The sequence below is a fragment of the Aureobasidium pullulans genome, assembly GCF_000721785.1.
Source record: "Aureobasidium pullulans EXF-150 unplaced genomic scaffold scaffold_13, whole genome shotgun sequence".
In the NCBI taxonomy this organism is placed as follows: Eukaryota; Fungi; Ascomycota; class Dothideomycetes; order Dothideales; family Saccotheciaceae; genus Aureobasidium; species Aureobasidium pullulans.
This window is the reverse complement of record NW_021941033.1, coordinates 754,551-779,844: the sequence shown is the minus strand read 5'-3', so window position 1 is coordinate 779,844 and position 25,294 is coordinate 754,551. Positions and strand designations below refer to the sequence as shown.

General features: G+C 48.3%; 8 protein-coding genes across 8 annotated transcripts; 1 reads left to right on the top strand and 7 right to left on the bottom strand.

The window, feature by feature from the left end:
• Positions 1–6,122: 6,122 nt before the first annotated feature.
• M438DRAFT_347153 (FAD/NAD(P)-binding domain-containing protein) lies at positions 6,123–7,740 on the bottom strand. The gene has a single exon (XM_029905835.1). The coding sequence runs from the start codon at positions 7,490–7,492 to the stop codon at positions 6,233–6,235; it is 1,260 nt and encodes a 419-aa protein (XP_029759120.1). The 5' UTR covers positions 7,493–7,740; the 3' UTR covers positions 6,123–6,232.
• A 164-nt stretch (positions 7,741–7,904) lies between these two features.
• On the bottom strand, positions 7,905–10,002 carry M438DRAFT_347152 (carboxypeptidase Y-like protein A). Its single transcript, XM_029905834.1, has 3 exons — positions 9,444–10,002; positions 8,474–9,387; positions 7,905–8,417 (listed from the first exon to the last, which is right to left on the bottom strand). The coding sequence occupies exons 1-3, from the start codon at positions 9,904–9,906 to the stop codon at positions 8,175–8,177; spliced, it is 1,620 nt and encodes a 539-aa protein (XP_029759119.1). The 5' UTR covers positions 9,907–10,002; the 3' UTR covers positions 7,905–8,174.
• A 283-nt stretch (positions 10,003–10,285) lies between these two features.
• On the top strand, positions 10,286–11,355 carry M438DRAFT_277320 (Shwachman-Bodian-diamond syndrome protein; the record flags this gene model as incomplete). The annotated part of the gene is made up of 3 exons (XM_029900921.1): positions 10,286–10,309; positions 10,362–10,413; positions 10,505–11,355. The coding sequence occupies 3 exons, from the start codon at positions 10,286–10,288 to the stop codon at positions 11,353–11,355; spliced, it is 927 nt and encodes a 308-aa protein (XP_029759118.1).
• Positions 11,356–11,963: 608 nt separating this feature from the next.
• On the bottom strand, positions 11,964–12,642 carry M438DRAFT_336898 (ribosomal protein S13; the record flags this gene model as incomplete). Its single annotated transcript, XM_029903935.1, has 3 exons — positions 11,964–12,258; positions 12,322–12,428; positions 12,580–12,642. The coding sequence occupies 3 exons, from the start codon at positions 12,640–12,642 to the stop codon at positions 11,964–11,966; spliced, it is 465 nt and encodes a 154-aa protein (XP_029759117.1).
• A 631-nt stretch (positions 12,643–13,273) lies between these two features.
• Positions 13,274–15,598, bottom strand: M438DRAFT_366891 (glucan 1,4-alpha-maltohexaosidase precursor). The gene is made up of 4 exons (XM_029907918.1): positions 15,263–15,598; positions 14,781–15,206; positions 14,064–14,725; positions 13,274–14,008 (listed from the first exon to the last, which is right to left on the bottom strand). The coding sequence occupies exons 1-4, from the start codon at positions 15,327–15,329 to the stop codon at positions 13,472–13,474; spliced, it is 1,692 nt and encodes a 563-aa protein (XP_029759116.1). The 5' UTR covers positions 15,330–15,598; the 3' UTR covers positions 13,274–13,471.
• Positions 15,599–15,658: 60 nt separating this feature from the next.
• M438DRAFT_398439 (uncharacterized protein) lies at positions 15,659–21,475 on the bottom strand. The gene is made up of 3 exons (XM_029909362.1): positions 19,076–21,475; positions 16,129–19,017; positions 15,659–16,074 (listed from the first exon to the last, which is right to left on the bottom strand). The coding sequence occupies exons 1-3, from the start codon at positions 21,242–21,244 to the stop codon at positions 16,024–16,026; spliced, it is 5,109 nt and encodes a 1,702-aa protein (XP_029759115.1). The 5' UTR covers positions 21,245–21,475; the 3' UTR covers positions 15,659–16,023.
• A 522-nt stretch (positions 21,476–21,997) lies between these two features.
• On the bottom strand, positions 21,998–23,115 carry M438DRAFT_347147 (Emopamil-binding protein). Its single transcript, XM_029905833.1, has 4 exons — positions 22,756–23,115; positions 22,563–22,699; positions 22,259–22,493; positions 21,998–22,199 (listed from the first exon to the last, which is right to left on the bottom strand). The coding sequence occupies exons 1-4, from the start codon at positions 23,045–23,047 to the stop codon at positions 22,117–22,119; spliced, it is 747 nt and encodes a 248-aa protein (XP_029759114.1). The 5' UTR covers positions 23,048–23,115; the 3' UTR covers positions 21,998–22,116.
• A 606-nt stretch (positions 23,116–23,721) lies between these two features.
• M438DRAFT_347145 (uncharacterized protein) lies at positions 23,722–25,129 on the bottom strand. Its single transcript, XM_029905832.1, has 3 exons — positions 24,798–25,129; positions 24,194–24,749; positions 23,722–24,143 (listed from the first exon to the last, which is right to left on the bottom strand). Exons 1-3 carry the CDS (start codon positions 25,063–25,065, stop codon positions 23,948–23,950), a joined length of 1,020 nt encoding a protein of 339 aa, XP_029759113.1. The 5' UTR covers positions 25,066–25,129; the 3' UTR covers positions 23,722–23,947.
• Between the last annotated feature and the right edge of the window lie 165 nt (positions 25,130–25,294).

Here is a 25,294-nt window from a genome sequence, read left to right as displayed (position 1 = left end):
TATCTACTACTATGCCTTCTTAATACTAGCCTAACGCATAGGACCCCTTTAACGACTTCGAAGATCCTAGTAATGCTAACTATAAAGACGACGACAACGATGTTATTACTTAAATAATCGAGGACATAAATGACGAGTCATTCGTAGCCGAAGGGACTACTACTAAGCCTTTTAACCCTACTGCCAACTAGTTATTAACATAAGAGGTCCTAGCTCCGACGCAAACATTAGTTAATTTAAACGAGCTAGTTACACTATAAGTAGAAAGGTCTTCGAGAAATTATTAGTCCTAGGCTAAGAAGCAGACAAAGAAATCGAAGGACAGGCTATAGGGTAAGTAATGTGTAGTAGTAGCGTAGTAGTAGCGTAGTAGTAGCTTATAACGTTTAGTTACATCCTACAAAGTTATCCGGAAGCTAACGAAAGTTCCTACCACTAGTAGTACGTTCATCTAGTCTTTCCTAATGACTATATACTAACAACTATAGCGTCTCGTAGTAGCCGTTCGCGAAAACAGACTAAAACCCGGTTATAGGTTGCTAATAGTGTCTATAATAAGATCTACTACCTTACGGTTACAAACTCATTTAACCTTGTTATTCTAAGACAGCCGTTCCGTCGATTAGTTAAGGAGATTAGCTCTAAGGTATTAAACTATGATTACCGGTTCTAGAAAGAGGCATTCGAAGCTCTATAAGAAATGGCTAAGGCTTATCTAACTCGACACTTCGAGATAGCAAACATAGGAGCAATACATGTAAAGCGGGTTATAGTTACGTTAAAGGACTTTACATTAGTAGAGGGGTTTAAAAACAAGCTTGCTAATAGTAGTATCTAATTAATACTATAAATGCCCTATGCGGCCTACTACTATATAGAGCTAATCTTCTCGTTAGTCTAGTTAAAGATGCAGGTACTAATGAACTACATGTCCCTCTACTAGATAGTAACACCTAAGATGTATTAGCTACTACTACGCTACTACTACGCTACTACTACGACTTACNATTTATGTTTATTCTAGAAGCGCGCGCGCATTAAAATCAACAGTAATGACGCTGTACGGAGATTTAGAGTTTAGCCTAAGCTCTAGCAACGCCAAGACAGAACTTTACCTCTCCTATTTAAACACTTCACTTTCTACCATTCTATTTACGCTATCCGAGCTATTATTCTACCTGTTCAACTAGAAAAAACTATGTATACATACTATACACTATTTAGGACTTCTAGGGAATTGCTAAGACCCTACCCTAATTAATGGTATAGGGTCTTAGCAATTCCCTAAACATTTAGGGCGGTATAGGGTAATACTAAGACCCTATACTATACTACCCTAACTAGTCCTAATAGGAGGTCTAGTCCCGCTATTACTAGAAACACTACTAACAGCTTAGGCAATAATAGCTAAATTCACTAGCTAACAATCGACATCCTTAGGGATCCCCCTAATGTCTATCCCTAAGCTCTTAGAGAGTAACTAGATGCTCTAGTACGAACGGATGCACGACTACCTCGTACTAGCTAGATACTCGCGCCTCTACGACCCTATAAGACAGCCGGCTATAAACTAACAGGCCTCTTAGAGTGACTCTTAACTTAGGGCCTATATAGCTATCCGCATAAGAATTCCCTTTATCGCTCGACAGAAGGTAAAGCTTTCTATAATAGTCCTAGAACTCTTTACGGCTCTTAAAACAACATATAAACTAAGAGGCACCGCGGCCTTCTTAACATTAGCTAGGAAGCTTAAGACTCTGTCCCTTAAAGAACAGTTAATATCTAAATACGTAGACAAATTTAGATAGATCCGTACCTCTCTACTAGTAATATATCTAGAACTAGAAATCTACGACGCATTTATTATAGAGTAGTTCCTTTAGGGACTAAGCTCTAAATATAACACCTTTGTTAGCACATTTACAAGCACTTACTAGCTCCTCCCCTCTAAACTAGGCCATAAATAAGCGACTTTTAAATAGCTTATTTAAGCTGCTCTAAACGAAGAATAGGTCCTAAAGGGAAGAGAGGAAGCTAAACAATCTACCTCTACCTTTATAGCACTTAAGAGTAGAGCCTTAGGCATAAGAGGTAAGGTCCTAGTTAAGGTAGATAAATGTTTACACTATAAGAAGCCCTTCTATAAGGCCGAAAGATGCTAGGTTAAGAACCTAAGCCTAAGACGGAAACTAGGCGGAGATAGGCGAAGAGATACTAAACGCCTACGACTAGAAGACGTAGAAGACGAGGGAGACTCTCTTAAACTCTCTAGAGACTTACTTAATATTAAGGGCGCTACCGTTCACGCAAAAATGGCGTTCCCCTAGCGGTCTTAACTTACAACTCTTCTAGATACCTAGATCATTAACATAGGCTACTCTGTTTACATCACTAGTAAACATAACTTCTAGCAGTATACGCCTTTCGCATTACCTTAGTTTATCGGCGGTGTAGGTAGTAACTAAGTTGCTGCCCTAGGGATCGGGTTAGTTAAGCTATAATGTAACTAAAACGGGCGGAAATTTAGTCTTACTATTAAGGGAGTCTAGTACTATCTAGAAGCTGGCTACAACCTGTTATTAGCAACTATGCTAATAGATGCTAGTCTTAAATGCTATTTCGATAAGGGCATCTATTAACTAATCCTCCCTAGAAAGAGGGCACCTCTTACTATAAGAAGAGCAGAGGGTGTCTACTTACTTAACCTCTAGAATTAAGCACTACTAAAGCTAATTGCTTTTAAAGCAATAGCTAATACGGCACTTAGTCTTTAACATATAAGGCTTAGTTATATCGGCTAGGCTATAGTTAAAAGAACTTAGTTAATAGTTATAGGCATAGAAGCTAGTAAACTAGACGAAGTTAACTATAAGCCTTACGTTCTTACGAAGATGTAGGAAGTACCTTATAAGACTACTATTAAACAGGGCAATTACCTAATAGAGTTCCTACATCTTAACATATTAGGACCATTTCCGGTTACCGGAAATAAGTAGGAGCGCTACTAGCTAACCATCTTAGACGACTTTACTAGATACGCCGACTACATCCCTATAGAAAGGAAGAGCTAGGCCTTCGTAGGCCTAAAGGCTTAGGTAGCGCTTAATAAGAGACCTAAGTACAAGATTAAGCGCCTCTACTACCGCATTAGACTAGACTAAGGAGGAGAATTTACGTCTATAGCAATAAAGGACTAGGCACGGCTTAAGGGCATCGCCCTTAAATTCTTAATAACTGCTTAACACTAGTAGAACGGCAAGGCTAAGGCCTTAAACAAGGTCATCCTTAATAGAGCTGCTTCTCTACTTACCTATTCCTACCTGCCTAAGAAGTACTAGCCGAAGATGGTTAGGACTGCCGCCTACCTACGAAACCGCTCGGCTATTACTAGAAAGGACGTAACACTAATCGAAGCCTAGATAGGCAACAAACCATTACTAGCTAACTTAAGAACTCCTAGCTGCATCTGCTATGTTAAGAAACTAGAAGGAAAGTTTATTAAGCTAGTAGGAGATAAGGCTATTAAGTGCCGCCTCCTTAGCTACGAGGGAAGCACTATCTACCGTATGCTTACGCCGGATAATAAGGTTATCCGCTCTTCTAACGTCAAATTTTATAAACTCCCGTTCTTATAATAACATAGCCTAACATAGACTACTAAGTCTAGGAGGGAGATTAATATAGGAGATAGTACTCCGCTGTCTATATTAGCTACAACCTAACAATTACCCTTAGAGGTTATAGACTGTTCTAAAAACACGATTACCTAGGAACTAATACTAGAGGAACCTACGGCTTAATAACTAATTACCTAAGGAGACATTTAAATGTAGGAACTGCATCATATAGTGCTACTAGAAGCACTCTTAAATCACCCTAAACTACAAGTCCGCTAGTCCTTAAGAGCTAATAAGGGCTAGAAGCTACTTTAACCTAATAAGATTTACTAGATCTTCCTTGCTCTACTTACTATAAGACTAGAGCCGGAGACCTTTAAACCCTTAACCCTAAAACAAGCATAGGAAGACTTCTACTAGCGACAATGGCTATAAGTAATGTAGGAAGAATACGACTTACTCCTTAAGAACAAAACCTAGACTCTAGTTAAACGCCTAAACGGATAGAGAGTTCTTAGAGGCAAATAGGTCTATAAGATTAAGCGAGGGGCTAACGGAGAAATTACTAGGTATAAGGCTAGGTAGGTTGTCTATAGCTTTAAACAGTTAGAAGGAATTGACTATAATGAGACCTTTGTAAGTGTCGTTAAGCTAATAAGCTATAAAGCTCTCTTTGCAATTGCTACTACCCTAGACCTAGAGATTAAACAGATAGATGTAAAGATAGCTTTCCTATATAGAGACATTAAGGAAGTCATCTATGTAGAATAACTAGATGGCCTTAGTGCTAACTCTAACAAAGTCTATCGTTTAAATAAGGCCCTATATAGTCTTAAATAAGCACTAAGAGTCTAGTATAACACTCTAGCTACCTTCCTTAAATTACTTAGATTTAAACCACTATTAGTAGATACTAGTGTCTTTACTAAGGGACATACGTTTATAGCTATATACGTAGACGACCTCTTAATTGTTAGACTAGACAAACTAGCTATCTAGACACTTAAAGACAGCCTTAGTGCTAGATTCTACATGTCTAACCTTAGACCTTACTACTTCTACCTTAGAATGAGAATTACTAGAGACCATCAGAACCGTACAATTAAGCTAGACTAAGAGACATACATTAAGAAGATTGTTAAGGACTTCGGACTGTAGGAAGTAAAGCTAGTAGCTACTCTAGCAGATGCTAACACTAAGTTAGAGAAAGCTTCCTCTAATTATACAGCTCTAGATGACTTTAAGCTTTAGTACTAACGAGCAATTAGCTTACTAATGTACGCAATGCTAGGCACTCGGCCAGACATTGCCTTCTTAGTCTCTCTTATTAGTAGGTACTTAGCTAACCCTACTAAAGCACACTAGAAAGCAGTTAAGAGGATCATTAGATACCTTAAGACTACACTCTCCCTAAGACTCACTTATTAAGGAGAACTACAACCACTGTCTAGATACACTAATGCTAACTAGGCTAGAGACACTAACACTAGAAGGTCTACCTCTAGCTACACCTTCTACCTTAGCAGCGGAGCTATTAGTTAGCAATCTAAGAGATAACCGACAGTTGCTCTCTCTACCTATAAAGCTAAGTATATTAGCTAAACTTAGGCTACTAAGGAAGCTATCTAGCTTAGAGGCTTAATGTAGCAACTACTTAAGGAAGAAGCTAAAGACTCTACTACTAGCATTAGTGCAACAATTATCTATTACGACAATTAGGGTGCAATTGCTTTAGTAAGGAACCTAGAGTTCTATGCAAGAACAAAACACATTAATATTTAGTACTACTTTATAAGGGAGCATGTGATAAAGGGAACTATTAATTTAGACTACGTACCTACGGCATAGCAGATAGTAGATAGACTAACTAAGGCACTAGCAAGGCTAGCCTTTAAGGTATTTAGAAGGGCCCTAGGACTCATGTGAAGGATAGCTAAGGGAGTGACCCTAGGTTGCTAAGGGAGTGACCCTATAGAGGGAGTGCTACTATTACTGGAAGTGTGACCCTGCCTTGTTAGAGCTAAGACCCTATCATCTTAGTGGCTAGTTCAAGAGGGAGTGTTAAAATTGACCTGTCACTGCTACATAAGAGGGGCCTCACCCCAACTGAATTCAATCAACTTTCTTACCACTCATTACTCTGCTCAGTGTCACCTTTCAACACTCGCTTGTATGATTTATGGCGGAGGTTGTCCTCAAAGATTTTGATGGGAGTGGATTGCTGAGGACGTTGAGGATAGCACCCAGCGACTGGACCGGGTCATCACAAGCATCCGATTTTGGTCAGATAGTGATTATCATGGTCGATAGAGCCTTATACAACATACCAGTTGTCCCTGCAGACATTTTGTCAAACATGTGTTGTTCTGTGTGAGCCCTTGAGCGGCATCGCAACGTCGGCACGGTTGGAGATATTGTTTGATCATTTTGTTGATACAGAAATGCACGAGTGTCATGCTGCATGGAAGCATCCAACAACGCGGTCTATCACAAAGAAGCTTGTAACGTGGATATTTTCTTATGGGTTGATATAAAGTCTACATACTAGCAAGAAAAGTGACCTGTCGAACGATGTTGGAAGCACCAAGACAGGGTGACCCAATTGGCAAGGCTAACTAGCAAGCAAAAGGATGTCTGCCGAATTGACTTCTCTCACCAAGCTCCACACCATGTTTTTGACCCTCTCTCGCACGTTTCATGACTCTACTGGTGTATTCTTCCCTGTCAATATCTCCGGCTAACCACTCTCCCAGCGTCAAAGCATCGAAAGCAGCCTGACTGGTGGAAGCAGCAGTGTGAGGTCTATAACCCGCAAGAGCATCCCCGACCAGCAGTAGTTTCCCACCGCAAAACTCGTTTGTAGGAGAGATGTTGTCTGTGATAGCCTGGACAAAAGGATGTACTGTCTTGTTGACCAGCTCGGCGAATTGAGGTGGCAAAGTTTCCTTAGCGTCTTGTTTTTGCCTTGTCCAGACATCGTCTTTCATTTGATCGAGAGGCAAGGTGATACGGTGTCGCGATCCGTCTTTGCCTGTCATTAAGTCTTGCAGCTCAGGACCGCCTTCCTTGAAGTTCCTGTACCAGACCCAATTCGTCAGTCTCTTGCCAGGCTCCAGGGTACCATTCTCTCCTGGGATAATATAGGCCAGAATCTGCGTGCCTTCGGAGTGGAAGAACGTAAATTTCTGGACGAAAGCTTTGGTGGCTGATTCTGAGATTTGGTCCTCAGGTACTGTGCCTCGTAATGCCACGTACCCAGCGTACTTTCGTTCGACGGATGGGAGCAACGCTCTGCGCACTGATGAGCTCGCTCCGTCTGCGGCTATCACCAGATCTGTTGTCAATTCTTCCGCGCCCCCAGACTTGTTGATCCAATGTACACGAACACCTCCAGAAACCCCTAGATCATCAACAGACCGGAAATTACACCCATACTGATAATCTGCTTTGCCGTGGCTGTAGCTAGATAGTCTGTCCTTCAGGTTCTCGAGGTTGGTTCCGGAAACATAATCCTCAATATCCATGTCATCTGCCCTCCATCTCAGAAAACGGTACAGAGTATCCCAGCTAGTCATTCGTTGTTCTCTGTCTTCGGCACTTCGCTGAATGACGTCTCCATTGCGATCGAGGTATCGTCTCTGCGTACTTGGAACAGCGAAATCTTGACCAGGGCACACATACTGGGAAAAGAAGGCTTGCGTGTCGGAACCAGCGACTACTCCAGCACCTTGATTGTGCAAAAGCGCGGTTGGCGACCGTTCCAGAATGGTGACTTTGGTCGTTGGGCAATGTGTGAATATTGTGAGGGCGTGCATCAGACCAGCAAGCGAACCGCCGACAACAACGACATGTCGCAATTGGGAGGGATGTGACATGATCGATGTCTTTTGCAACAGTTGTTGATGAGAAAGGAGAAGACAGAGTGTGGTGAAGAGTCCACAAGGTACAATAGCAATATATAAAATTCGGTTAACACGTCATTGCGATATACATGCCGCTTCGATCATCGCAAAGAAGGTAGTCGACCAAGGTCAGAAACTCCACCGATAGTGAGAACCAGTCTTTTCTTCTTGTGAGCGCTGCTCCAGTGCACAGAACTAATCGAGTATGGCTTGCGGTCGTGAAAAGCCGATCTGCAAAGCATCTACCGTAAAAGCGTCGTAGGTGACTAACGACACGATGCCCATCATGTTGTAGAGGACTCATTTCGGGGTTTGAGAGAGCAGGTGGTCCTTTCTCTAAACGGGGTGATTTGACATGTTTATTAAAACAGGATTGTAATCGTCTTGCGTAGCTGTAATGTCTGTGGCAATCTCTTGTGCATTCGAATTTGCACAATTCGAATTTTGATTTAACGATGCGAAATCGCGTTACTTCGTCGTGTCTCTGTTCTACATTTGGGAAACATGATATACGATCGCGTATATAAAAGAGTTTGGATGCTATTACTTGTACATAGGAAAATGTGCATCTGCTGCTCCAAGCAGGTGGTATGATACATGCGCTTTGACCTCGGCCGGTGATGCCAATGTTGGAAGAGCGTAGACGATATTCTGCTTAAGCGAGCCACTCGCCAGCGACCCATCTGTTGACCATCTCCAAGGAAGCGACAGGTTGGTCGTAGGGAACCATATGTCCTCCGCCGTCAATTCTGAGGAATGTAAAGTTTCCGGAGCTCTTGATGGCACCGGCAACGGAGCCGTCTTTGAGGAGGGTGTAGTCCTCGAGGGGGGCCTTTTTGAAGTCTTTGTGGCCAGGCCACTCAAGAGCCTCGGTCCAGGCTTGGTTTCCAAGCCAGTTCTACAAATTTTTGTTAGCGATAGAGATGACAGCGCAGGATAGGAAAGTCTACCCACACAAATAAAATCTCTCGAACCAGCATAGATGAGGACAGGGATCTCCTTAAGGATGCCAGGGACGAGACGGTGGAAGGGTTGCATCCAGTCACCGGCGAAGAGGAAGTTTCTGTTAATGTCAAAGTTGCAGGAATCGTACTTGCTAACCTCAGCGCCGAGAGCCTTCATGACCTCGGGCTTGTTGAGGTACTCGCTAATCCAGTCGAGCTCGTCGTAGCAGAGGCTGTTACTACCGCACTTCTTGGTGATGTCGTAAGGGTTGCGACCGGTCTTTTGGTAAGGACCGATCATGGCGTTGTTACAATAGATGGAGGCAGGGACACAAGACCAAACGCTCTCGCTGTCGTAACAGCTCTGGATCAAGCTCAAGCAACGGGGCAGGGCATTGTCCATGGCCTGGCACTGTTGAGCGTCGAGAACGGCGGGAGAGCCACCCTCGCCACAAGCCATAGGACGGTACTCAGGGTACTGGGTAAGGCCATCGGTAAGACCGTTGCCGATGAGAACGGACTGAAGGTTAATGTTACGCTTCTTGTGAGAAAGGATCTCGGAGGCGAAGACGGGAATGTAGTGACCAGCGTAGGACTCGCCAGAGATGTGGAAAGGCTGGCTAGCGTACTCGGGGAACTGCTTGAAGAAGAGGGTCAACAGAGCGTAGACATCCTTGCCGGCAGCGACAGTGTTGGTGACAGAGCCGCCACTGTAAGAATAGCCGACGTTGACGGGCTGGTCAAGGAAGATGACCGAGGCGTTGGCGTTCCATGACGAAGGGTTGTACTTGAGGCTGCCATCCTTGTTGATGGATGAAGGGCCAAGCTCCATGAAGAGACCGGTCAAGGACGAGCAACCAGGGCCGCCGTTGAGCCAAAGAATGACGGGATCGTTCTTGGGGTCGTTGCGGGACTCGAAGAACCCTATATCGTGTTAGAGCTAAGCTAGCTCGAAAGGCGGACAGGCGATCGCCACTTACAGTAGAACAAGTGCTTGTCATCCTCTTCATCGTCAAGATAACCGCTGTATTGCTTGACCTTGTCAACATTGAGATGGCTGGGGTCAACCTTCTTGGTTCTCAGGCTGTAGTTCTCGAGCTTGCCCTCAATCTCTCTCTCCTTCTGGCCCTGGGCGTTCTCGACCCAGACGCTCTGGACGTCGGCACCCTTCATGATATGGTCCCACTCGTTGTCATGCTTGCGGGAGTGGGGCTTGGGCAGCGAGAAGAAGCTGGTCTGGTCCATGGCTTCGGGGAACATGAGGGCGACCTCATCCCAAACCTGGCGAGCCTCGCCGGTCAAGGACTTGAGAGACTCCTGCAAGTTGTGCAGAGGCTTAGACCACGCCTCAGAAGCCTGCTTGGGGGCCTTGAGGATGGACTGGCCAGGAGTGACAGCAGCCGTGGCGGCTCCGATCAGGGAGGCGTATGCGGCGACCTTCATGGCGGCGCAAACAGATGGGGATGATAGCTGTGGAGCTAGTTATGTGACTTTGTGCTATCAATGCAGCACGCAAACGGTAGATTGGTCGAAAGAACGAGAGGAGAGAAGCAGCGGACCTCGAGGTTATCAAGGGAGGGCAGGTGCGTGGAGGAAGGAGGAGAAAGAGGGTGCCTGAACAGCGGGACGGAAAGCATCAAGGTGCCTGGTGAATCATGTCATGTGCTCCTTCCGTATCGGGAGCTTATCGTTTCCCCAGTGACGTTTTCGCCAGCGCCCGTCGCGCTGAACGGCTTTAGCAGCCTTTGCATGCCGGACTTGGGTTGCAAGAATTATCCCAGCCTCTTTTCGATAATACATCCATCATCGTCCCACTATCAGAATGCCGTCGGCTCAGATTAACCAGGTACGCCAAATCTCATCTTTCAACTTTGCTGTTTGCTAACAGCCCTGTGCAGCCGTCAAACCAGATCAGGCTCACAAATGTCTCTCTTGTGCGCATGAAGAAGGGTAGGTTCCATGTTCCCTTGCACGCCGTCTATCTTCGTGTCGCGCATTATATTCATATCTACCCGTCGAATTTTGTGCTCATGTTTCTTAGGCAAGAAGCGTTTCGAAGTCGCATGCTACAAGAACAAAGTCCTCGAATGGCGCTCAGGCGTCGAGACCGACCTTGACAATGTCCTCCAAATTCCGAACGTATTCCTCAACGTCTCCAAAGGCCAAGCTGCTCCCTCAGCAGACTTGCAAAAGGCCTTCGGAAAGATGCCCTTGAACGACGTCATTCTGGAAATTCTGAACAAGGGAGAGCTACAGGTTGGCGAGAAGGAACGACATGCCCAGTTGGAAAGAGTGCACGCCGAAGTCATCGACATTGTCGCAGGCAAGCTGGTCGACCCCAAGAGCAAGCGCGTCTACACTACTGGTATGATCGAGAAGGCACTAGATCAACTCAGCAGTCAGAGCGGAAAGGATACCACCACACCCAGCGCAAGCGCTAGTGGCACTGCGACACCCGTGGAAGGCGAGAGCCATGCCGAGCACAAGTCCAAGCCCATGTGGACCGGTGTTGTAACCACTCGTGACGCCAAATCTCAAGCACTGAACGCTATGAAGGCTTTGATCGCGCATCAGCCCATCCCCGTTGCTCGTGCAAGAATGAGATTGAGAATCACATGTCCTACATCGGTCCTGAAACAAGCAGTCAAGAGCGCTCCCAAACCTGGCGATGATGCAGAAGGCGAGGCACAGTCAAAGGGTACAGTCAAGGACAGGATTTTGGGTTATATTGAGCAGGTCGAGAGTCAGGACATGATGGGCGAAGAGTGGGAGGTTGTCGGCTTCGTCGAGCCCGGAAGCTTCAAGCCTCTCAGCGAGTTTGTCAGCGGACAGACAAAGGGCAGAGCCAGAGCCGAGGTTCTGGACATGGCTGTCATGAATGAAGGCGACTAAGAGAGTGTGAACGATGCGTGGTTTGGTCTTCCTGTCATTGCGTTTGTAGCGAACATACCCCGGGAGTTTGGTCTATTAAAAGTGCTTCATTCTTGCTCGGTTTTTGAGTACTTTGATCCTGACTTGCGTGCTCTCTTTCCACAATTATATCAACATGAAAAGAATCGATCCTTCTGATATTGATTAAGAGAAACATATCGACCGCCGAGAGCTCGGTCTGGGATTCTAGACCTTCTGCTGTGATTTCTGTGCCCATACATATACGCAACTTCATGACCGAGACATGTTTATCACTGTGTTTGTGCTGCGAGGGCTTTTTGTAGGATTTCGTTGATTGTCTTGATTCGTAATCACTCTGCAAGAAGTTCGAAACGTTGGATCGGGGCGGCAAGGAGCATTGTGTTTGTCAACGAGAAAGAAAAGGATTTTATTTTCTTCAACAGCACAATGTCATTGAGAGCGGACCACCACAACAACCATAGTCTTGCGCCATATCCATGAAGAAAGCCGAGAGCAGACTGCCTTGGTATTTTTGATTCGGCTGTAAAACGCTGCACCACCACACGCCCCAATATCGTTCCGGGAAAATGCTGTAGGTTGCGAGTCGTTTACTTCTTCTTGCTGACACCGACGGTGCGACCACGGCGGCCAGTGGTCTTGGAGTGCTGACCACGGACGCGGAGGCCCCAGTAGTGGCGGAGACCTCTGTGGGCACGGATCTTCTTCAGTCTCTCGAGGTCCTCACGGAGCTTGGAGTCGACACCGTTGGCGAGGACCTGGAAGTCCTTGCCGTCGACAATGTCGCGCTGTCTGTTGAGGAACCACGAGGGGATCTTGTACTGGGTGGGGTTCTGGATGATGGTGACGATACGCTCGAGCTCTTCGGAAGTGAGCTCACCGGCGCTATGATGCTCGTGTTAGATGCGACTTTTCTTTCCTGTCCGTCCGGGGGCGAGATATGCGTACCGCTTGCTGAGGTCAACATCGGCCTTCTTGCAGACCAAGTTGGAGTAGCGGCGACCGACACCCTTGATCTTGGTCAGGGCGTACATGACCTTCTGCTTGCCATCAACCTGTAAAATGTCATGTCAACACTGTTCTTCTCTGGTTTCATGTCGGCCTCGAAATGCGTGCGCCTGCGACTCTCCGTGTCTACACATGGACGAGGGCAGAATTGGGTATTGGATGGTGCGCGGGATCGAGGCGGATCGTGGGGATGCGTACGTTGGTGTTGAGCAGACGCAGGATGAACTGGAAGTTCGACTTTTCTCCGGAGACGAGCGACATCGTGGCGGTTGATGAGCGATGTTACTGTTTGGGCGGCGCGAATACAGGTCTCTCGAGGTGCTGAGGATTTTCCAAAATGCAAGCGACGCGCGCAGTGCGGTGCCAAGCCCGAGCTAATCGCGCTCTTGGCGTTTTGCTTCCCCAGCCCTTCACTTGTCGACCGACTCCAGAACATCACCCTTGAACATCACCACCCTTGAACATTACCAACCCTTGAACATCACCACCCTTGAACATTACCAACCCTTGAACATCACCAGGAGAAAGTATTGATGCGTGAATTGCCAAAGACTTCTCTCTCATAGCATTCATCGAGTAGCACCTCAGTATCGGATTTGCACCCTTAAACCAAAGTTGCAAGTTCCAACATGCCATCAGCAGTGATCATCCCTTCATTGAATATTGCAGAGGTTTAAGATTGATCAGGTAATTACCGAGCGCTCATAAGAACTGGCGAAGCAATGGACGTGTAGTGTAACAGGCCGATCTCGAATGTCTCAATATCGCTATTGTACATACCTTCTGGCTCAAACGATTGCTGACAGATGTTGGAACAGGCTTTGAAAAGGAGTTGAAAAGCAGTTGGAATGTCACGTCGTCTGAAAAACAACGTTAGGCAAAAGAGAATAGTGATTTCAGATGGTTCATTCGTCATTAGCTAATATACATATTCTGCTTGATCTCCCATTCGGATCTGCATCTCAACCCTCAAATGGTCGGATTATAGGGACTATAATACAAGAATGCCAGCGCCCTGCTTTCAGGTCTGTGTCGTCATTCGCTCCGAGTGACAGTTGCCACTTGATGTATCTGCTGAGGCGTCCCATCGTTAGATGACGAACTTTTCAGGATGGCATGCTCCAAAGTCTGCTCTGCTGGGGGCATCCTCGCGCACGTAGACGCTGACGCTCTTGTCAGCACACTTGAAGACACCATAGCCTCTCTCGTCGATGGTGACAGTGTGACCAGAATTTCCGAGCACATCAGTCCAAGTCTGACCAACTTTAGCGGGACCAACGAACATGCTGCTCTTAGCAGCATTTCCGATGCTCATGATAACAGCGCAGCCATCGGCTCTGTCCCAGGTACCGTGGCGAACCCAACCAATCGAAGTTCTACTCTCGAGATAGTCGGTTTGCTCACCGTAAGCAAAGAGTTTGCGGCTGAGGACAAGAGTGGGCAATTTGCCTTCGCAGGCTGCCGAGGCGGGGTGGGGACCCTTGATTCCGTAGACATCGCCCCAGAAGACGCAGGGCAGGCCTTCACGGCGCAACAGCATGATTGCGTATGCTAGAGGTTTGAAGTAGGGTGCGACGGGAGTCTCAACGGTTTGACCTGGCTGAGTGTCATGGCTGGTTACGAGAGTCTGTGTGTGCTTGTTAGTGATGATGCACTGAGGGGGGGAATGGAAGAATTCGTACGACTGCATTGTTGGGTCGGTGCTGGATCAAGGCGTTCTTAAAGACCTTTCTCAAGTCGACGTCGAGCTTGCTCTTTGCCATTGAGATTTTGGCAAAGTTGCCCAGAAGCGGGATGTCGTAAGCGTAGACGCCCTGTCCCATCCTGTCCATCCACTGGAGGATCTTGGAAACATTCCCGCTATAGAACTCGCCCATGATGAAGAGATCGCGGTGCTGGCGCTTGGCAGCCTCCTTTGCGATGCGGATCCATTCATGGGTGAACATCCAGCTGAAGTGAGGCACGGCGTCCAGTCTGAAGCCATCGACGCCAATCTCGCTCACCATCCAATCGCCCCAATTCTGGACGTCTTCTCTGACTTCGGCGTTGGTGTAGTCGACGTTGGAAAACATGAGATAGTCTCCGTTGCCCATGCAGTCGTCCACGTCGGTAGCCCAGTCCTTCTTGCGCCAGTTGGGGTCCACGGGGGCACCAGGGCGCGGAAGTGTCTCTGGTGCATCGACAATCTTGTAGACGGCGTTCTTCTCGGTGCGCTGGTCCCAGTCGGTGCCATTGAAATGCTGCCAGTGCCACTTCAAGCTGCTGTAGCGGTCTCCGCGACCAGGGAAGTAGTAGTGGATCCAGGGTTCGATCTTCTTGGGGGCGCATGTCTGGATTCTGTGGTCTGTAACGTCTCAATTAGCCCGTGTTTCGCATGTGGCAGCTCTACACATGCGTACCTCCACGATCGACCTCAACGGCCCAGCACTCCTCTTTGGCGTCTCCCGCAGTCTTGTGGTTCAGAACAGCGTCCCAGATGACCTTGACTCCCAAGCTCTTTGCCTTGGCCATCATTTCGTCTAGCTCTTCTCTGGATCCCCATTTTGTTGCGCGTGTCCACTTCTGGTCAAATTCGCCGAGGTCCCAGAGATCGTAGCAGTCGTACCCGTTCCCCTGGGGTGAGTTGGCCTTACAGCCAGGCGGGAGCCATAGTGAAGTGATGCCGAGGTCACACAGTGTTTGTACGACCTCTGCGAGACGGTTCCAGTGGTCGCCGGGCGTGTGCCATTCAAAGGCTTGGAGGAGAGTTTGGTTCTGAGGTGTCGGTGTTCCTGTCTTGCCGGTTTGTGCTGGTTGCACCGCCGGTGCGCCTCCGCTTGTGGATGCTACGTCATGGTCAACACTTCGCCAAAATTTCGTTTCGGCACTTCGTAGAACTTACTCTTTGTCAAAGAGTCCAGTCGACTCTCGACCTTTTGAAGTTTGCTGCGGAACCAAGAAGAGGACATGCTTGCGACGTTGATCAAGAAACTAGAAGAGAAGGCCTTCAAGATCAAGTCGATGTTTCGGGGTGTGTACGGACCAACTTATTTATGTTTGCTGGACTCGAGTCATTGATGCCTTAATTTCACCTGTAGTACTCCTCACTGATTCTTGGTGTTCCAAGTGAGTCGGGAAGAGATGAAGGCGCAGCAAGCAGGTGTGAACAACTCAAGTGAGCCTGAATAAGCTGATGGATCAGGCAAGTGAGAGTGGTGGAGCTTGACGATGAATAAACACGGTTGAGGAGGCTTGCGTAATCATTCATGTGTAGACGAGAAGTGAAGGAAAGTACATCGCGTTATGGGGATATCAAGGTGAAAACATTAAACACTAATCGCCAATGAAAGTATCGTTGCATCAAGCAGCATCCAGCCTCCCCTTATGCTAAAATCTGTCACTTCCAGCCATCTCCTGCGGCCACGCCTGGAGTCGTCTGGCATGTAAAAATGCACAATGTTTTTCAGATCGGTATAAACGTCCGCAGAGAGCCGCTAACTACCACGCTCTCAGGGGAGGCTACCCCTAACAACGCTGAAATTGTGCTGTTGTATAGTTGTACGCGTGACAAAGCTTAGCATACGGGGGGAGAAGGAAGAGAAGAAATTACGAGTGAAAAATATAAGGAGGAATCCGAAGCGCGAGAATGGCGTATCTTGTCTTTCAATACCTGAGCTTGCCGACAAGGCCGAAGGTATATGCACATTCGCGTTCCTATCCATGTTTAGTGATTAAAGATTTGACACTGAATGAGAGGAGACAACTTACAGTCTTGTGTTGAACCATGTAGGTGTTTGCTTTTGAGGCAAGGACTCCACCAGTGTTTCCTGGTCCGACTCTGTCTTCCCACACGCTGACTGCGATACCGGTCCTGGCGACCCTCTCAAAACAACTCTCGCCCAGAGTTACATCCAACAGTGTCTCACCTCTAGTTTTGCCACTGACCAGAATGCGTTTTTCAAGGCCTACTGTTCGTGGACTTACTGGCTGCCCAGGGGGTGGCCTTGGAGGAAGTAGAATTGACAGCCGTGCTGAACCCATGTCTCTCCATTTGTTCTGTGATTCACGTATGTAAAGTCGGATCTTTGCATTTGTGATACCAAGTGGAGTCCCTTGCGACGGATCATAGACAAGCGGAGTTGATGCTCCAGAAGAGAGTGACTCGCTTGTACCACTCCGACTACCCTGTCGAGATGTGATCGTGCTCTTAGCAATGTTGAAAAGTCGGCTGTTGCCGTTAAATCTACGCAGAGCAGAAAAGGCAGTATTCATGGTACCGACAGAAGAATCTGTTATTGCAGATGGTGCTCGAGATGCCTTGGAGCGGTACGTGTTGCTTCTTCGTAGAGGATTGTGGAACCATGAGCCATTCGAAGCGCGCTGGTCGTTACGCTGATCCATCGCGGCAGACCATGTACTTTCAGTGACGGGTCCGCGTGCGTTCTGAAGAGCAATATATGTAGGGTTGTTAATTCGAGCCATGTTGATAAATGAGTACAGCACATCGCATTCTTCAGCGCTGCGAGAACGAAACATGACATTATTGCTTGCGCGTATCAAAGAGCTGGGTGTGGGAGGTGATCTTATCGAGATGTCAAGCGCTGTCCCGCGACGCAAAGGGACCAAAGGCGTGACCTCAAACGCTATCAGGGGTTGGACGCCCCTGCCTGAGGGGCTTGTCAGATCACTTCCAACTAATCCAGTTGGAACGGCGTCGTTCATGTCAAAAGCTTCAATCAGTCCTGGAGTGACAACGATAACACACTCATCGGGGTGCAATACCTCCCATGCACCGCGATCAGACCACGAGAAGATTGACGCAACAGTTTTTGAGGCATTTGTCGCCTGATGGGGAACGGTTCGATAGGGTGCTTGGGAGGCAGAATTGGATGGACCAAGTGTAGCTGTTGGCAACGATGCAAGTGATTCTGGCGGTGTCGCTTTCGCTGTCTTCTCAATGAAAGGCAAATTGGGCGACACAGCGTCCTTTGTACCTTCCAAAGCATCTTCGGATGAATCAGACGTGATAGACTCATCGTCGTCTTCGTCCTCGGGATAAGACGAATCACTCTCAGTTGACGACGGGGTTGTAATCGACGGTTCGTACTCATGTTTGAGAGGGGAAGATGATCTACGATGTCTCTTCAGAAAGTGGGGCGTAAAAGAGGGAATGGAGAATCGTTTCGGCTTCGGAGGTGGCAAGTCCTTATCCTTGCTAGAAACATCACCCAGTATGTCATCAAAGCTGACGCCTTTAACGCTTGGTCGGCGTTTTTGCAATTTAGAAGGTGCCGAAGAAGGCTCCCTCATATGTGCAGCCTGCACTTGATCTGTACTGCCAAACAATTCAGGAGGCTGAATTGGTGAGTTTGGCTCGCTTGTTTGGCGCCTTGAAGTACGAGGGGGATCAAATGTCGGTACTGACGATACTCTGCGATGGAGCTGTGGCCGTATCTGACTTGTCGAGGCCATATAATCGTCCTCTTTCTCAGATTCGTCAGATGAGATCGTTGACGAAGGCATCCAAACGCTGTACTCGTTTTTGGACTGCGAAAGAGTGGATTGGCTCGAGAACGAGCTCAAAGTGGTCCCAGTATTGGACCTCGACGTCTGATGAATAGGTCGCTCTGGATTAACTCGGGTCTCTTTCTCAAGAGGGAAATGTAACAAAGACCGAGATGAGCTGGGTGACATAGGCGGAGACGATCTGTGGCGTGTTGCTTTTGATCTTCGCAGGCCAGAGACATCTGCCGAACACACATCACTGACAACGGATATCGACTCTCGAAGCTGTGAGCTAGGCAGGGCAGAGGCCCTTTGAACCTCTCTGGGGCTTGAGGGGACAGATTCATGTTGTGGTCTGCTGTCTGGCATGGACGGATCAGACGCTCTGCCATAATCGGAGGCGGCCGTGGCTGCGTCCTTCACACCGTGGTCAGAAACCCAGCTCCTTGATGAAACCGGTCTTTCGCCGATCGGTATCTCGATTTCTTTGGTCCAATCACCACTTCGACGCGCAGGGCTCGCAACAGGTGATATAGCCCCTTGTGATTGGTAGCTCAAAGGTTTCTGAAGATTAGCAAGGAAGCTAGATTGCCTTGCCAGAGATGGAGGAACAGGGCTGAGCCCAAGCATATCCACCCACTCAGGCCCTGTGGACTCATCACCGGCGTGTAAGGACAAGAGTTCATGCCAGTCCTGACCGTTAGAGTTCCGTCCCCGAATCATCATGACTATATCTCCGGGACCAGTACCAGCTCTTGCAGAAACAGTATTTCTGCTCAAAGGAGGGAAGAGCAGCCAGCGGCCTGTGTCTGAGACTTCGCAGATGAGGACATCTCCACCGTTTCCTCGACCTGGAGAGTCATCGCGTATCACAATCTCAATCCTGCAATCCAACTGCTGACCGCTGGAGTGGATGATATTCAAGTCGAAGTAGTCTCTTGCATGGACACATCGAGTGGCATCGATGCTCACACCTTTGAGTAGGGCGAGACTCTGTGGATCTCTGGCGCGAGTGGGATCGATGCCCGCTGCCGCCTCATCTTCTAGACGAGCCCGTTCCTCGTTGGATCTCCGGCGGGCCTCTGTCACCAGCTCTTGGTACTTGTCGGACATTGTACTCGCCAAAGAGGATGGGGCAAGGAAGTTGATGCCCTAGACTTGTCAGTATCTCGACAACACGTAGTAAGTAGTGAATCTTGTTCATATATACCTTGAACGTTTTGGCGAGGTACTTGAGACGTACAAGGGGCCTCTTGAGTAAAAACGCAACATCCACTCTCTCGCCATCGCCATTGATTAAGTCGCCATCGCCGTTCCTTAGCAGCCCGTCGTCCCACCGACTACTAGAGTTAGTGTCAGCAGGTGCAAGATTGACCACGACATCCTGGAATCCCATCCTCCACGCCTTTAGATAGTCTGAGTAAATGCGAGTAGCTCCTTGAGCCCATGACAAAAGCGCACTGTTATCACTCTTCGGAACTCGACGATGGTGCGCTTTTAAACGTTCAAGAGCAACGCCCATATCTACGATAGGCTTCGTGATAGTCGCGTCATCTGTAGCGGAACGACCGAATAGACCAGCAGCAACTGCTGAGTCTGACTTGGAAAGGACGCATGACAGAAGGACAGGAATAACTCCATCCACCAAGGTGCGAAGTTCCCGCTGATATTTGACCTCATCTGCGGTAAATTCGTTCCAGAGATCTTGAAGCGTTGCCTTCTCGAGTCTCGTCCGGTTGGTTCTAATACTACGAGCTGAGACAATGCTCTTAGCATCACCCATGGGCAGTGATAGAACAGACATGAGGTCATCATGGCGAGTCAATCTACGCTTGAGCCCACTGGTGCTTCTCATGGATCCGGGATGCTCCGGCACGATTGTATCTTGCTCGGAAACCTCTGATAGGGTTGCAGTCTCTTGCAACGTCTCCGCTGAAGCGATGGTGGACAGTCGTTTCCCAGTCGTGGGGAATCGGCGCCGAAGATTTGCACCTGGCGCGTGTTTGCTCATATGAACGTCTGGAGGCAAGGTGTTGATAGGTACTGAAGATGTAGCATAAGACAAATCCTCACTGCAAAAGCTTGAGGGTGTAGACTCAGATATGGTACCAAGAGTCTCCTTCGGTCCAAGAACTTGTTCGGAAGGGCTTCGAGATGCGATTCGACCAGTAGCTTCTCTGTCGTTGTTATGAACACCTGGAGCAGCGGAGTCCTTCCGCTTGGATAGGTCCTCTTTGCTCGATCTCTTTTCCGACCGGCGTCGTGGTGCTGCAGTAACTCTATCATCGTCCTTGTGTTGCACAGAGTTGTCCGAAATGAACGGATCAGGGGTACCACCAAGCCATGCTTCGATCCTGTTCCCAAAGACTGGCACTGTCGCGGGTGCTGCGTTGGAATGAGACTGTCCAACAAAGTTTTCCGCTTTTGGATTATCGACTGAGACGTCTTTCGGATCAAGCGTTTGTGGAACAGTAGATGCCACTCGTGGTTGCTTTCGAGTTCGAGCATTTCGAGTGCTGATACTGTCATCCGGGTCTAAAGTCTGCGCAATGGACCTGTTGTCCGTCTCTGCTTCAGAAGCCGTGGGCGAACCATGGCGGCGACGTAACCTGCGTCGACGGTCCGAATTGTCGCGGCTTACTTCGCGAGCACTCCTTCTGTCTTTGTCTTTTCTTGGCTCATCTTTGATGATCTGGTCGAGTTCATGTCGTGATGTACGCTGTTTCGAGCCGCCTGAGCTGTTGGGTCGATCACTGTCGCTTTTGGGTGTGCGTTCCTTGGGACGTGTGCTGGGGGTTTCTTTCATAGGTGTCACTCGGATACCGTCGTCATCTGGTCTCATGGGCCTAACTCTGATGCCATCGTCGTCCTTCTTTAACTTCGGAGAAGGCTCATCAGTCTTGTACACGGTAGTTCTCTTGATGGTATATGATTTGGGGTCCGACTTGGGCGTGGCATGTGGTGTTTTGGTAGGTGAGCGGTCTTTGCGCCAGTGAGCATCACTGACCACACGCTTTATTGGCGCGCCAGCATGTTTAATATCCGAATCCAGGTCGTTCCGAGGGGTACTCTTCTTTCGGATCCAAGCTTGTCGCTCTGCGTCCAGCTCTCGGGGCGTCAAAGGTGATTTGGTTGGAGACGACTGTCGGCCTCTCTTGTCTGAGTCCGTCCGAGGCTTATCCTGTGGGGGCTTACTCGTCCTTTTGGCTGGCTTGATTGCCTCGGATTCGTTGTCGTACTCGACCGTAATCACATTGTCATCATCTTTTGCAAGCGCGACTCCGGCGCTGTCAGCCTGCCATTTGCAAACTCGTTGGCGAACTTTCTCCGTATCGTATGGGCCGGTTTGCTTCCCGATGTCAAGGTCGCCTTTCTTCATGTGTGATCCCGTGCTTTGAATCGACAGTTCCGTATTGAAGGGATTAACTATGTGCCAGGTGTGTCGCTACTGGGGATTGGCGATCAGGGACAATGTACATGGAGAAGGTTGCTCAATTGCGGAATTGAGTATCAGTCTAGGCCAGAGCGAGCAATTGTTGCATGAATCTACCTGGCGACACTGATGTGCGCCTGCGGAAAAAGTGATTCGAGGGTTTGGGCAGTGAGGTTGTGCTATCAAACATGTCAGCAGTCATCGCACACTCAATTGCTCATGATCGGTTTCGATATGCATACGGTTTCAACGGCGAACGTGGAGAGAGCTGGACCCTGACGGCATGTGGCATGTGTCAAACGGCGGGGAAAATGGTCCTTTGTTGTCACAGCACTTCAGGCCTGACCGAGTACAGTGATTGACGATAGAGCTCGTGAACGGAGCAAAACCTGGACGGCGCATGGACTGTGGATGAGGGCGAGGCTTTGTGTTTACACACCCCGGGTCGGAAGGTGCGACCGCCAGCCGCGCATCCACTCAATCCCAGCCCTTCGCAAACGAGGCCACTAATTAACTACCTGATGCATCTGCATCTTTTGCCTTTTCCTGCCGGACAACCTGGCTAAACCTGATCCAAGCCTACTTGCAACAGTGCACTCGTTCTCGACAATTCTTTAGTCATATATCATCCGACTTTGATATGTTCTTTCTGACACGGTCGCACATCACCAATTCCTTGACAACACACCGGATGGCAGAAAATGTCTGTGCGTATCTAAAAGGTCGACAGTCCAGCTTTGATCTGATTAAATATATGCAACTACACATTAGCTCATTCTCTCTATCGACACACACTCCCTCGCATTCTATTAATCGCCTTAGATGGTCTTTTTCGAGTCTTGAGACGCCTGGACTTGTCGAATGGCGTCCGCGCTGGTCCTGATACTATTGTATAAGAGTACTGCATCACTGTCAACAATGTCCGATCCCAACAACAAACTGCCGATCCAAAGTGCTTACCACCAGGTATCACAATCCAGAAAAAGTTGGCACCAAAGTAGTATCCCCAGAAGTAGTACGCCTCTGGTCGCGAATACTCGATGCCTAGGTAGTAGTGATCTGCCATACTGGTTGCATAGTACAGCATGTCACCATAGCATTGCCCAAGACTCACTGCCGCTTGCAATGGGTGCCTCAATGGATGATCGATTGCAATCAGCACCGCAACTACAAAGCTCAATGGGCCCCAAAGTACCTACGGCGAGTTTCTTAGTTATGCCGCTGCTACCGAATGAACGAGGAAGAGGGTCAGAGCAAAACTTACAGCAGTCATAGCCTCAACACAGAAGACAAATGTATTTTGTGTCAAGTATCTCGAGTCCGACAATGCGTACTCCTTCCACAGCTGCCCGAAGAAAGTCTGCAACCCTCCCAAATTCGCGTTGTTGTACGCAAAATAGCCTACAAGAACAGTCAATCTTCTTGGTTGCGCTCCAGCAACCACGTTTTGGACGCACCTTCAAAGAACAAGTGTATGCATCCACACAGCACAAACCACATGACCGTGAGCAGTTCAGAGGTAGGCAATCTTGGATTCACCTTTTTGACAGCGAGATATGTCAACCCAAAGATGGCAACGCATCCGGCTACGAAAGAGCCCAAGAGCGACAAAACAGTAGATTCATTGGCCGAATAACCGACAATGGTTGCATCTGATGGATAGTAGGGGTGTGCGGCCTCATAGCCAGTCATGTTGTTCATCAAAGCCTGGAGAGGTAAAGATATAGTAGAGTCCCCAGAGCCCGCCATTGGACACAGAGAAGCCTTGTTGAGCAGATGGCAAAAGGAAAGAGACCAGAGACGAGAGTCGAATGGAAGGAAGTCCAAGGACAAAAAGAACATTAGTTTCGATGAGACCCGAGATCATAATTGCCGGTCAAGGCACCCAACACACAACGGCGTGTATTCAATCATAAAATCACTTCAAACAATGATGACGAATCGACGATACCATCACTCGACCATTTTGCACGCTATGGATCAAGGTTGACAAATCGGAAGGACAGGGAATGTGATCGGCCCGCGAAGGTGCCTGAGATCGATCGGATGGGGCTTGATAATGCGCCACGCTGATCAGATCATGGGAATCGCTGAATTCCATACCGTCAGGTCTTGTGATTTCTCATAGGGAGCACAGAAGCAGAAACAAGAAGCCGGTGTACGAGTAGGTATTATTGTCTCGAAATTGTTTGCTGCGAGAGAATCTTTTGCAACCCCAGGTTTGAACGGGCAGATGTCATTGCGCATGGCTGGGATTCCCGGAGAGGAGGTCCGTCGACTGGTATTTAGGTCGAATCAAAGAAGACTTCTCTCACCACATTCTGGGGATCTGTCACAAATGTAGCTTCAGAAATGCACAATCGTGTTCAGTCCGAGTGTCATGCCAATCGAAAGCGTGACAAGCATATCGTCACTATGGTCGGCCGCGCTGACCACGAAAGCACCTTGTGTCTCCGCAACCTGCAAGTTCGAAGATCTGAATGTAAACGCACAGCTGCAGCGTTTTGCTGCGGAGTGCACGAGATATAAGACAGTTTCCGTGACCAATGCCGATATTCTGTTGAAATCCTAGAGTTGGCATAAACGAAACGGAAGAGGCCTCATCAAGGAGGGCGAAAAGATGTGCATAAAAGTGGTCATTTCCAACGCTCAAACTGCACTGTATCCGCCACGACTGCTATGACCCTGAACCATACCAACGATTGAACGTCCCCAGTCCTTGACAGTATAAGGGAACTCCCGCCAGAAATCGGCATGGGGAACAGAGTCAAAGCCTTCTGCGCCGTACTTGCTGCGGTTCAAGAAAGAACCCATGATCAAGTACGTTGCGATCAGCAAAAAGGCGCTGTAAGGAACATTAGCAAAAGCGCAGTTTCGAGGATCAGCGAATCTTACATGATAAGGAACCAGGTGAAAAAGCCCCAGTGACTGCTGGACTTGTTGCCAGAAGAGGGCTTGTGTTCTGTCATGCCTTCGCAGGCGTATTTTGTCTTCCACTGCAACCGCAGGACATCGAACTCATTATCACCCTCTCCCTCGGACTTGTAGCTGACGAGCTGAAGACTTGCATCCTCGGCAGGCTTTTCCTTGTCGTCCTTCTTATCATCCGTATCGTCGCGCATCAGCAAGCCTGCAACATTTTCCTCCTCAAGCTTATCGCGCGAGTCACCCTCAGCACCCTCAAGTCCGGTTCTGTTGCGATCACATTGGAACTCGATAATTGCCTTTTGCTGGCGACCATTGGACTTTTCGAACGGGTATTTTCCTCCGTGTAGCTCAACTCTTAAGCCTTCCTTGTTCGCATCATCGTGGGAGGCTGAGTTCTTCAGGCGGGTCCACTCCGGGTCCAGGAATCTGCCATGAGAGCCTGCATACTGGCCGGCGATAGGGATGACTCTCCTGATGGTACTAGAGTTGTCGGCAAGATTGTAGTCGTATTCAATACCACAAGCTATGACGCATGAGCACCAGAAATAAGAACAGAGGTAGAGTTACAAACCGTATGTGCCAGTCTGGCATTCGTTGTCTTTGGGGACGCCTTTTGTCCTCTTGAGCGGGTTACAGATGTCGATGGTAAAGGTGGTGTTGGAAAGGCTCGGGGGCGTTTCTTCGATCAGATGCACAGCATGGGGACCGGCAAGTTCGGAAAGGTCGAAGTGCTGGTCTTTGACCAAGACGTCCTTGCAATCAAGGGTGATAGCACTGGTGGAAGTTGCGGAGAGGAGAATCAAAGCGGGTAACGACCCGAGCATGCCGCGTGCCCACATGGTTCTGAGGACTTGTCAGAAAAGGTCGCCGATGTGGATTTCCGCAAAGTAGATGGACCGCCTGCGGTAAGACGGGCGAAACAGAAGGGCAGAGAAAGAAGGAGAAGGGGAAAGTATGAGCTGTATAGGAAATTAGAGGAGATTGGAGATTGGAGATTGGAGATCGGAGAGAGTGACAAGACGGCAATATGGCGCGCCAAGAGCCGGCTGGGACCCGCAATGAGGAGGA

Coding starts and splice junctions, on each gene's coding strand:
- M438DRAFT_347153 (XM_029905835.1), bottom strand. CDS start 7,492: ATGTCACATCCCTCCCAATTGCGACATGTCGTTGTTGTCGGCGGTTCG.
- M438DRAFT_347152 (XM_029905834.1), bottom strand. CDS start 9,906: ATGAAGGTCGCCGCATACGCCTCCCTGATCGGAGCCGCCACGGCTGCT. Junction 9,388..9,443: donor TGACAAGCACTTGTTCTACT/GTAAGTGGCGAT, acceptor AACACGATATAG/GGTTCTTCGAGTCCCGCAAC. Junction 8,418..8,473: donor GTTCGAGAGATTTTATTTGT/GTGGGTAGACTT, acceptor AAAAATTTGTAG/AACTGGCTTGGAAACCAAGC.
- M438DRAFT_366891 (XM_029907918.1), bottom strand. CDS start 15,329: ATGTCCTCTTCTTGGTTCCGCAGCAAACTTCAAAAGGTCGAGAGTCGA. Junction 15,207..15,262: donor ACTGGACTCTTTGACAAAGA/GTAAGTTCTACG, acceptor ACCATGACGTAG/CATCCACAAGCGGAGGCGCA. Junction 14,726..14,780: donor CGTTGAGGTCGATCGTGGAG/GTACGCATGTGT, acceptor GAGACGTTACAG/ACCACAGAATCCAGACATGC.
- M438DRAFT_398439 (XM_029909362.1), bottom strand. CDS start 21,244: ATGAAGAAAGGCGACCTTGACATCGGGAAGCAAACCGGCCCATACGAT. Junction 19,018..19,075: donor ACCTCGCCAAAACGTTCAAG/GTATATATGAAC, acceptor TGACAAGTCTAG/GGCATCAACTTCCTTGCCCC. Junction 16,075..16,128: donor ACATGGTTCAACACAAGACT/GTAAGTTGTCTC, acceptor AAACATGGATAG/GAACGCGAATGTGCATATAC.
- M438DRAFT_347147 (XM_029905833.1), bottom strand. CDS start 23,047: ATGGCGGGCTCTGGGGACTCTACTATATCTTTACCTCTCCAGGCTTTG. Junction 22,700..22,755: donor CATACACTTGTTCTTTGAAG/GTGCGTCCAAAA, acceptor CTGTTCTTGTAG/GCTATTTTGCGTACAACAAC. Junction 22,200..22,258: donor CTGGATTGTGATACCTGGTG/GTAAGCACTTTG, acceptor ACAGTGATGCAG/TACTCTTATACAATAGTATC.
- M438DRAFT_347145 (XM_029905832.1), bottom strand. CDS start 25,065: ATGTGGGCACGCGGCATGCTCGGGTCGTTACCCGCTTTGATTCTCCTC. Junction 24,750..24,797: donor ATGCCAGACTGGCACATACG/GTTTGTAACTCT, acceptor CATGCGTCATAG/CTTGTGGTATTGAATACGAC. Junction 24,144..24,193: donor TTCACCTGGTTCCTTATCAT/GTAAGATTCGCT, acceptor TGTTCCTTACAG/CGCCTTTTTGCTGATCGCAA.